At 40.4% G+C, this 11,100-nt stretch overlaps 1 protein-coding gene across 1 annotated transcript in view; it reads right to left on the bottom strand.

Annotated features, from left to right (window-relative positions):
- CPQ (carboxypeptidase Q) overlaps nt 1-11,100 on the bottom strand; it is a 554,741-nt gene that overhangs the window by 108,827 nt on the left and 434,814 nt on the right. Inside the window, exon 6 of the mRNA XM_007934848.2 lies at nt 2,523-2,724. Coding sequence (XP_007933039.2) covers nt 2,523-2,724 — 202 coding nt within the window. The remainder of the gene's footprint in view (nt 1-2,522; nt 2,725-11,100) is intronic.

Here is an 11,100-nt window from a genome sequence, read left to right on the forward strand (position 1 = left end):
TTGTTGTTATGTGCCGTTGAGTCAGCCCCGACTCATAGCGACCCCTCCTTGGGTTTCCGAGGCAGTATCACTACGGAAGTAGGATTGCCCAACCATGTTATATTCCCTTTTGCCTAGACATACCTGATCATTCAGCCTGTCTACCTACCTATTTGGGAGCTCTGGTGGTCTAGGCATTTGGGCAATCTACTTCCGTAGAGATTGTTGTTGTTGTATGTGCCGTCAAGTCGGACCCGACTCATAGCGACCCTTCCTTGGGTTTCTGAGTCAGTATCACTACAGAAGTAGATTGCCTCAACTTCCTTTCAAGGAGTGGCTGGGGGGTTTGAAACACCAGCCTTCTGATTAGCAGTCAAGTGCCTTAGGCACTATGCTACCAGAGCTCCTGCCTCAGAAACCCACGGGAGGGGTTGCTATGAATCAGAATTGACTTTACCACAGTGAATTTTTACCTATCTATCTACCCGTACATTAATATTTGTTACTACTGATAATACAATATTGTGTGTGTAAAAGCGTTTATCTTGTTGTCTGTACCTCTTGTGTACCTCTACGTGTCTTCCTTTCTTTATTGATATTGTGCTAGTCACACGCTTTTGATATATTGCCTTTCCTTTCACCCAAATCAATACTTGTTTCTTATCTGTCTAGAATTTTCCCTCCCATCCTTGGTAACCAACAAAGAAAGTTTCCTTCCATTATGTAAACCTTTCTTACACTAGTGGACTAATACAACATAAAAATTTAGAAGATCCTTGTTAAAAAATTTAAGGCTCAGGAAAAATTTAAGGCTCAGGAATCAAACAAATGATTCATACAACTTAAAGGGCAAACTCCCCACTCCCCCAAACCTTGATCATGTTTATCAATGACATTATATAGAAAGTCTTGGATTCGTCCAGATGATGTTTTGTACCGTTGATGGTAATGTTGCTTTAAGATAATTTCAAACTATGGTTAAAATATACATAGACCAGATGGGGAATCTGGGCCCTTATACTAGAATAATAAAAGAAGAAGAATATTAGAATAATAAAAGTCCTTCTATTTTTAGTTATCAAATATTATTGAAAACCTAAAGCCAGAAGGCTGGCGGTTCAAACCCACCAGCCACTCCTCGGAAGGAAGGTTGGGCAATCTACTTCCATAGTGATACCGCCTCGGAAACACCAGGAGGGGTCGCTATGAGTCAGGTCCAACTCAATGGCATATAACAACAACAACAAAGCGTAAAATACACTTTAAAAATCTATAGTTTCCCAACAATAAACTTGTAAAAAAATCTTAAATCCATGTAGTATGTTGTTGATAAACTCTACTTCGTAGGCTGAAAAAAAAAAAGCTGTAATGGGGTAAATCTAGAAAGACACTTTTTTATACATACCTATGAAATGTTTTATGGTCATAAAAATGACTCTAGAAATAGGATTATTAAAGTTATTCCAAAGCTGGCATTATTGTTTGTATAATACAAATACAATACAACCTGCAGATGCATTTCTTTTATTATAGATACAGTGGTGTTGAGGGAACAACTTTGAGTCACAGACTCTTACTATCATTAATAACCCTTCTTCATGGCCAATCTTAGGAAAATTTGTGAAGTAGTATGCTTATCTTCTTTAAGATTGTTTCACCTTCTATCCCTGTCAGCACCCCAGGTCTACTTCCATTCTACGATTTCATCCCTGCCCCTAGACTCTTAGGGCTTCTCTTAAAAATATTGTCCTGATAAACCATTGATCAGGGTAAATTAGTTTATGTCCAATCTCTTTCAGAGGTCTTTGCATTAAGGGGAAAAAATAATCCGTAAGAAATACCTCACCCTGAAGGGAAACATTTTCTAATGATAAATTTTGAGTTACCAAAACATTTGGTTAGGGAGTTATTTGGGTCAGTGACTTCCTAGCAAAAGGCTGGAACCAGAAGGACATCAGTAGTAATAATTGCGGGCCACTGGATTTCTCAAATTTTGAGAAACCACTTGTGCCAAAATCACCAAGGGTACTGTTATTAGTAGTAGTAGTAGTGGTGGTATTTTAAAAGAACATATTCCTGGCCCAATACTAGAGTCATTAATCAGAATTGCCAGGAGTGAGAAGCTTAGAATTTAGAAAGGGAAGATAAATAGGTGAACATACACCAAAAACCAAACCCACTGCTGTAGAGTCTATTCTGACTCATAGCAACCACCATCGGGTTTCCAAGGCTGTAAATCTTTATGGAAGTAGATTGCTTCACATCTACCTCCCAGGGAGCAGCTGGTGGGCTTGAACTGCCGACTTTCTGGTTAGCAGCCAATGCCTTACCCACTATGCCACCAGATCTCCTTTAGGTGAACATACATGAAGTATTGTTATTCCAATTTTGGAAGTCATCAAATGATACCTTATAGATAAAAGCTGAGGGTATAATTGGCCTATCAGTGTCCACTGTGTGATGTTAGCATAGATATTTTATTTTAAATTGATGGCAGTATATTAGGAATCTCACTCTTACACAACTTCATCGTTTGATCTTACCGGGCACTCCAGCTTGGATCCAGTAATTAATGTCTGTGCCTTCCCCGCACCTGAAGACTTGTGTGACGTTGATGGGCTGCAGCAGGTGCATGATCTCCTCCATTATGGCCCTGGCCTTGTCACTGCCAGTGAACTGCAGCCCAGAAGGGAAGAAGGTTCCCAAGTCTGACTCCATCACCAGGCTGTAGTTAGAAACATTTGCCTGAACAAAAGAGAAAAGTGTTTGGTTGACAGTGGCTAGCTTCTTTGCTTTCTCCTTGGGAACTATTAAACAACAACACTCATAACCAAATACTTACTCTCTCACAAGTTGTTGCCAAAACATATGTTGCTCTGCCTGACTTAGGGTCTGGTCTGTACATTACCTAACCCTTCGGAGATGCACAATTACTCATCCCAGGATTTGCCAAACTCAAGAGTTGATTTGGAAAGACTCAAAAAATATAATGAAGGGAAACAGAATGCACCATATTAAAGTTGCTCAATTATTTCTAGTAACAATAACATTATTTCAACCATTTTTCTTAAATGTCAACCATGTAGCAGTATTCAGTTCCTCCTCTATGGCAGGAGATCTGATAGTGTTACTCACCGTCAGAGAAAAGAAGTATGCTCTATGGACCTGCTTCTCTGCACCTTTCCCTCTAAAGAGACATTCTATTGTATTTTAATTGTGAGTTCTGCTGAAGCTTAAAGGCATCAAACTGACAGGTTTGTTTTGGGTTTCTGATTTTGTTGTTCCATCTGTTGAATCTCCAGGGAGGGATGTAAGAGAACAAGACATGAAATACTGCTCTCCCTGGTGTAAAACCACAGCACTCTCATCCCAGGCAATTTTGCCAGGCCACTAGTTTGTAAACTCTTTCTAAATGAAGTCTGGTAAGAAAGCACACAATGATACATGTAGCCAACATTGTCACTGCGAGAGCTTAGAATGTAAGGCATTTGCTGGCTGCATGGCTGAACTTACAAGGTTAATGCCCTTTAGGCTGGCAAGGTCATCTGTTTGCCAGGAGCCAACCACTTGTTCAAGAATGACCAACCACCCCCAAGGTTGAGTTATTCCTATGATATCCTTGGACCGGCACTGCCGCTCATTCCTCATTATTTATCTAGTAAAAATCAATAACATTTGTATAGTGCTCCCAGAGAGCATTCCTATTTCCAATCTCCTTCGACCTTCTTTGACATCCCCATAAAGTAGACAAAGGATGTGGTTTCACAGAAAAGGAACTGGATCAGAGAGGTCAAGTGATGTGCTAAAAATCACACAGTTGGCAAACAGTAGAGTGCTGTCTGAAATCTTATGCTTTCCATTATTAGTGTGGCACTGAAGTGGTAAGTAATACTTGTCCTGAATTAGAATGATTTTTCACGTACATAACTATTTGAGCATTGCACAAAAATAATTTTCCCCCCTAAAACGGATTCCATTTTACAGTGATTTCCTATCCAATGGCTGTGGAAGCCCACTGTTGTCACAGGGCAGGAGCAGCTGCCGTTCTAAAGGCAGGTGTTCCCAGCATTTGTAGGACTGAACGCTGTGGTCCTGGGAAACAGCACCATTTTTTTTTTTTTTTTTTGATTCTTAACGATGAGAAGGTTAGTAAAGTAGAAGTCTGCTCATATTTCCCCTCCCACTTTTAAGGCATTTCCGTCTTCATGGTGATTTTCAGAGAAAGACCCAAGGTGTTTATAATAAAAAGTACCACTGCAGCTTTCACCTGTGGCTACTGCATGGTGCTAGCATCATTAGAGTTAATAACATGCAAAGTATTTGCATTAATGTGCTATATTCAAGGCTCGTTTACCTAGTGCATTGATGCTAGGTCAGCAGGTTGACATGTAATTTGGCTGTCCTACCCTCTTTATCCTTGTGTGCTCTGCTTCCTATTCCAGCTCCCTACCCCTGAACTCTCCCTCTTCTATAGAAAGGAGAAAATACAATCTCAATAGATCTTGAAAATGGACACAGAATTGAGTAATCTTGAATGTAAGGGTTCCTATGTTGCAGGTAGATCTTGTCTTTCCAACAAGACAATTAGGCAATGCTCCTAACTATGCACTCTTTAGGTTAGATGTGGAGCTATTTAGCAGTGTGGCTGCCTGAGCTAACACTAATGAGCAGTCTGGTAGGATGGACACAGCCCTGGACCTACTTGGTCTATTTCCAACTCAGCAAATAACACACTGGACTACTGAGGGCAATGACTGGATCTCCCTCTGTTTCCAAGTCATGTCACCTTGGCCCTTGGCTTCTCCATCTGTAGGTTGGGACAAATGCTCTTTTCAAAAACTCACATAAGGAGCCTGTGCACATGAAGTTTTGAGCTCCTTCAAAGAAAAGACCTTTGTAGACCAACGTGAAAGTGATTTTATAAATTCAACTCAACAGACCTCTAAACAAAATATTCATTCACAGTTTCCTGGCCCTCTCCAACTGCAAATGAACAGGTATCTTAGGGACAGGGGACTCTACAGTTTGCAAGTGCCCCTGTGCAATGTCACAGAATGTTGATAGGAATGTAGAAACTAATTTAAATAAAGGAGCATTCAAAAGTGTGGTAGGCTTTATATGTGAGAGCCAGTAGAGTAGAGAGAGAGAGTAGGTATGGGTTTTGGAATTATACAGAGTGGGCTTGTTCAATTAACCAGTTACTAGCTGTGTGCCTTTGGGCAGTCTGTGTAACTCACAGTTTCTGTCTCCATCAAATGGGGATGACAGTGATACCCACATCAAGGAGCTGTTAGACATGCTGCTAAACACAGCACCCCTGTTGTTACTGCTCTTAGCACTAGACATCAATACCTCTCAAGTTTTCAAGGATCGTCCTCATATAAAGCATCCTGTTATAACAATGAGAGGTAGAATTTTGGGGGTGCTTCTTATAGGCCAGACACTGTGCAAAATGCTTTCTTTACAGCTTATCCCATGGAATATTCAAAAACATTCTATAAGTGTTATCAAAGCTCTCACTTCAAAGATGAAGCAACTGAGGTTTAATAAAGTTAGCTAACTTTCCCAAGGTTATTTAGCTAATAAGTGGTGTAGCCAGAATTCAAACCCCAGAGGTCTGCCTCCCCCAGCCTGTGCTCCCAACCCCTACAGTACCCTGTCTCCAGAAAGACTCCTCCAACGTCAGGCACAAGTCCTCACTTTGATTCAAAAAATAGAGAGACTGTAGTGGAACAGATGTATAGACTTAAAAAATTACTTTCCACAATATAACACAAGGTCTACTTAGAATTCATTGTCCTTGCTAATAAAAACAATTTGATTAAGAAAGGAAGAGAAAAACAAACCAACAAACTGGCTCTACAGTATTCTTCCAACTAGGAATAAATAGCCTAAAATAATAAAACATCTTTTCAAGCCAAATTAGACAGGATATGCAGATATCAGTAAAGCAGAATTCTGGCTTAGGTAAAGAAATGTTTGATTTCTATTCATATAGAATTATATTAGCTGCTATTAACATGATGATAGCATTCTTTTTTCCCCCTGTTTTTATATAAACATCTCCAGATATTTTCAATAAAGAACTAAGAAAACCAACCACCCACTGTCCAAGATACTACTTTTCTCCTCAGTTACGATCACTATCTAATTCTTAGCACATGGTAAAGGAGTTGAGTGAACAAAATGTCACTGCATAAAGAAATAGGAATGATCAAGCAGAACTGGGCTATTCAAACCAGTACTTCTTAAGAATGTGTTGTCAGGCATATGAGGTGAACATTTATACTAGGTAGATACACTCGTTGGAGAGAACAATCATGGGAGAATAGAAGGGCTGTGTATGCACAGGGAGACAGCTCCGGGGGCAAGAGTGCATGGAGGGAAGGATACAGAGAAGAGGTAACTGTGGGGAGGAAGTGGGAGGGGAGCTGTTGCATTGTGGTAAATCATAGTCAATGTCATAAGACAAAGTGTATGTGAGCTGCTGTATGGAAAGTGAATTTGCTCTGTAAACTTTCACCCAAATCACAATTTAAAAAAAAAAAAAATGTGTTCTCACAAGCATTCATGGTCCTTACTATGTAATGAGTCATTGGGGGGGTGTACTCAGTGTAGATCTGAGAAGCTGATTATAGCTGGTGACAGCAGAGTCACTTGGTCCACTCAGTGCTGTAGCACATCTTAAGATACGGCAATGTGCTTCCAGAGGCTGAGGACTTTGTTGCTGTGATAATCACCACTGATTGAGACACACAGATGAAGAGGCAGTGCAATGAGAAGCTCAGATATGATCTGTAACTCCCCCCCCCACACACACACACACTTTCCTCTCTTAATAAACCCTCTCTTTATTAAAAGTCAGGTCTAATGAAACTTCCTTCACTGCCATGTAATGTATGCAATGGAATGAAGACCATTAGGGAAATGCTCCCTAGTAGCCTCCCAGGTTGGGAGAACGGGATTAATTTGTATCTGCTCCTGGCCAAATGTTCATAATTTGGTCTTGTGTTCCAATCACATCTTGTAACATTTCTTCCTTTTTTTTCTTTTCCTTTTAGAGGGTCAGCTCATTCTGCCTACGAACAGTTTGGTAACCATTAGCATTCTTTGTGGGCAATGCAAGATTAAAAAGAAGAAAAGTGTTGAAAATACATGTCGTTTGTTATAAATTCTTCCTAACATAAACACAAGGATGATGTTTGTATGCTTTGCTTTTATGAAGTAAGAATAAGGTAATTTTTGTTTAGAAATACAGCCAAATTCAACAATATACACTCTCTCCTTAAATTTGGCAGCTTCTTCTTTGTTTTAAAATTTTTATATTTTAAATAACCAAGGTGACACACCTTTGGTTTTGACATAAAGTAACACTGAAATCCCAAAATCAAATGAAGAGAAAGGAGACTCCTAATTATTTCAATTACCCATGTCACCCCCTCAATTCAGTCTTCAAAGAGGTGAAGTCTACCCCGATACAGAGCAATCAGAACCACTTTCTTGCCCTAGTAGATGTTAACGTTTTACAGATGATGGTGGGGATTCTGTTTAGTCAGGTGGTAGGCTTAAAGAAGTTCTCAAAAGCAAATTGTCTTATGACATGTGTGCTGAGTCGCTGCAATCATCTTTTCCAGTTGTGGCAGTGACCCTGGAATTCCCAGGCCAAGGGGTGGGAGGAGGGTGGAGATCCTTCACAGAGCTCAAACAGGGAGAGGTTTCTCCCTATTGTGTAAAGCCAAAAGAGGCTTTACTTTCTAGTCAGGTCTATCCCAAAGCTCAGATTTTTATTTCTGACAGTCTCCAGCATTCTGTTTTGAACAGTCTCAGGGACTCATGGGAGAGCCAGGAAAGGGCTGATGACAAGGTGGAGTACTATAAGTTATTTTTATTTGACAGCTAAACTGGCTGCAGCTTGGGGAAATGGGCAGTCTCAGGTAAGTTACATTAGCACTAAAACTGCAGACACCTATTGTGGTTTGCCACCAATCTGCCTGGAGACAGGGGAACAGAATAAATGGCTTCTGGAGGTCCCTTTCCAGCCCTATCATTCTGTGAGGCAAGCCTATGTTTTCAGGCAATCCAATTTACAATGTCATTTGAGGTGCTCTCGATCTCAGTGGCTTCTTCTCTTGTGCTGGTTGAAGTCCGTAGATGGCCCTTAAACACACTGAAAACACATCATTTCTCTAAAATGTTGCTATGGTAACAATGGTGAACCAGAAAGCTGTAGAAAAGATAGCATAAACACAGGCTAAAGGACGTATACATGATCTAGGAAATATGACTGCATTCACATTTCTCTTGTTGTTGTTGTTGTTATGTACTGTCGAGTCAAACCCGACTCATAGTGACCCCTCCTTGGGTTACTGAGGCAGTATCACTATGGAAGTAGGATTTCCCAACCTTCCTTCTGAGGAGTGGCGCCAGCCGTCTGGTTAGCAGGCAAGTGTCTTAGCCACTATGCTACCACATTTCTTTTAGGGAGGAAAAAAAAAGAAAAAGACAAAACAATACCCAGTGTATTTTGTGGACAGACTTAAGAAAGCTCACATGGCAAGTTAATGTGTATCTCAGTTTATAATTTTACTCCTACATTTTGAGGAACATAATAAAATCAGTGGGACTCAAGTGCTCATGATCAAATTTTGATTCCTTTAATACATTGATGGAGTCCTTGGATGGTTCAAATGGTTAATGCATTTGGCTGCCAACTGAAGAGTTGGAGTCCACCCAACAGTTCCTTGAAAGAATGGCCTGGTGATCTGTTTCCAAAGAATCAGCCATTGAGAATCCTACGGAGCACACTTCTACTCTGACATACATGGGGTCAACCGGAGTCACAATCGACTCAACAGCAACCAGTACTTTAACACAAGTGTTCTGTGTTGCTTGCTTCATACGCATATCAATGTGCGATTTTAGAAGATAAACGCCAACACCACTGGCTTGGTGAAAGCCGACTTCTCATCCTTATCATTCCCTCTCTCTCTCCCCTCCCTCCCAGGTTTTTCCCCCATCATTCTTTCCTTTTATGCCCACCACACTCCTGTCCTTTCCCAGGCTTACAATGTTAAGAGTAAATTGCCTGAGTGAGGAATCTTTCTTCAGTTGACTCTTTCTTTGACATTGTGATATGCTAAATAAACATAAAGATGTTTCTTGTTTACGGTGGTGCTGTTTTACCAGATGGAAGTGATTCATGGTTAACTTCCAAAGCCCTTCTTGAGGATGCCTAAGGTATTTGACTGCTAACCAGAAGGCTGGCGGTTCAAACCCACCAGCCACTCCTCGGAAGGAAGATGGGGCAATCTACTTCCGTAGTGATACTGCCTCAGAAACCCAAGGAGGGGTCACTATGAGTCGGGTCCAACTCAACAGCACATAACAGCAAGGTATATCATATTAAAACCCAGTTCATTAATTCTCCTTTCTCTATAACCTACAGTCAAGTACCTACAGCATTCCTGAATTGTGCTATTGTCCCATTTACTTCATCTGATCAAGCTTCTCTTTACAAATATTAGTAAAGCTGCTAAACACAGCTTTAGAAATAATTCTACTTTCTGAAGCACACCTTTCTGTTTTCTCTCCCAGAAGCACAGTATGGCTTTGAAACATCATGAAAAATAGTATCACTCAAATGTGAGCTGCAAGGCTCTTGGTGTCCTCAGTGGCTTCATGCTCTAACACACCATACCACTATCTAATACGCTGTGCTGTTGAACTTTATTCCATTTGTTTTCTATACCTGCCTTGCTCCTGAGAGAATTCAAGGCTTCCTACAAGAAGAGATCCAAATACCACATTAAAACAGTAGGTAAACTATCACGAACCAAGAAAATGCCATGAAGGCAGGGAACAAGTGTGTACGGATCTCTGCCGTGCTTCTAGCTTCAACAGCAGAGTTCAGCACACAAAGTAGGTATTCAATAAATGTTTGAGGAGGCAGAGTCATAACCAGGAAAATCTGACATAATATCCCAATAGCAACTTGAGGATATAATTTCGCTCTAGCTTGTGGATGCAAAGGAAAAGGGAAGATTGATGTATTACTGAGCACTCATTATCTGGGAAAAGAAAGCTACCACAAGCTCCTTGAAAAAAAATAACTATTTTTCCAGCCTTCAATTCTAAGAGGAATTATTATACAAGGAACATTGAACAAAATAATGGACATAGTCTTCAATAACTGTTTTACGAAGAAGCAGAAACACTTTCTTTTCCAAACACTATTTCCTACATATTGATCCTCAATTAAAGCAAAAAGGAAAACATTAAGTCATATTTCAGTAAAGGTGCTCTTTCAGGGAGCAAAATATATTTATTCAACAAACAGTTATTGAGACAGAAACTGAGGAAGACAGTGACCACACATCCCTGTTGGCAGGGGTAGTCCCAGTTTACATCAATCACCGTGGGGTGATTATTAGTAATGCCTCCTTTGTCTCACAAAAATTTCCTGATTTGAACAATAAACCATACAGTCAACCTAGCCAGGAACCAATCTGTATACACAGATGACTGTCATAGGATTGCTTCCCTAAGGAAAGTGGACTTTGGACTTTACCAGAAGAGGCAATAGTCAGCTGTCCTATGAATGAGATATGGACAAAGAAGGGAAGGGGACGACTGGAAAGAGTTGAAGAGAGATTGATAAAAAAAAAAAAAAAAAAGGCGATGTTTTGCCTGGGTAAAATCCCTAGGTTGGAAGTTACCTGAGGGCAAGGATCTTGGTTCATTAGTGTATCCCCAAGGTGTAGCCAAGAGGCAGTCAACAGTACTTGTCAAATGAATAAATGAATGAATGAATGACTATTCTGGGTGTCTAAAAAATGTTGTCCAGATAGGCAGTTTTCTGAGAAATGAGTGGAGCTTGGGCAATCTCTAAAAGGATAAATACGTATGTTCTACAGAGCATCGTATTCTCTAATATCTATCACTTCCCCTAGAATTTTTATAGGGGTTATCAAAACTGTCCAGATTGGGATCACTAGTAAGTTGTTGTTGTTGTTGTTAAGTTCCGTCGAGTCGTTTCTGACTCATAGCGACCCCATGCACAGCAGAACGAAACACTGCCCGATCCCGCGCCAGCCCCACAATCCCTGCTATACTTGAGCCCAT

This window comes from Orycteropus afer, unplaced genomic scaffold (assembly GCF_000298275.1).
Source record: "Orycteropus afer afer isolate SDZICR_OR568_19922 unplaced genomic scaffold, OryAfe1.0 scaffold00021, whole genome shotgun sequence".
Taxonomy (NCBI): Eukaryota; Metazoa; Chordata; class Mammalia; order Tubulidentata; family Orycteropodidae; genus Orycteropus; species Orycteropus afer.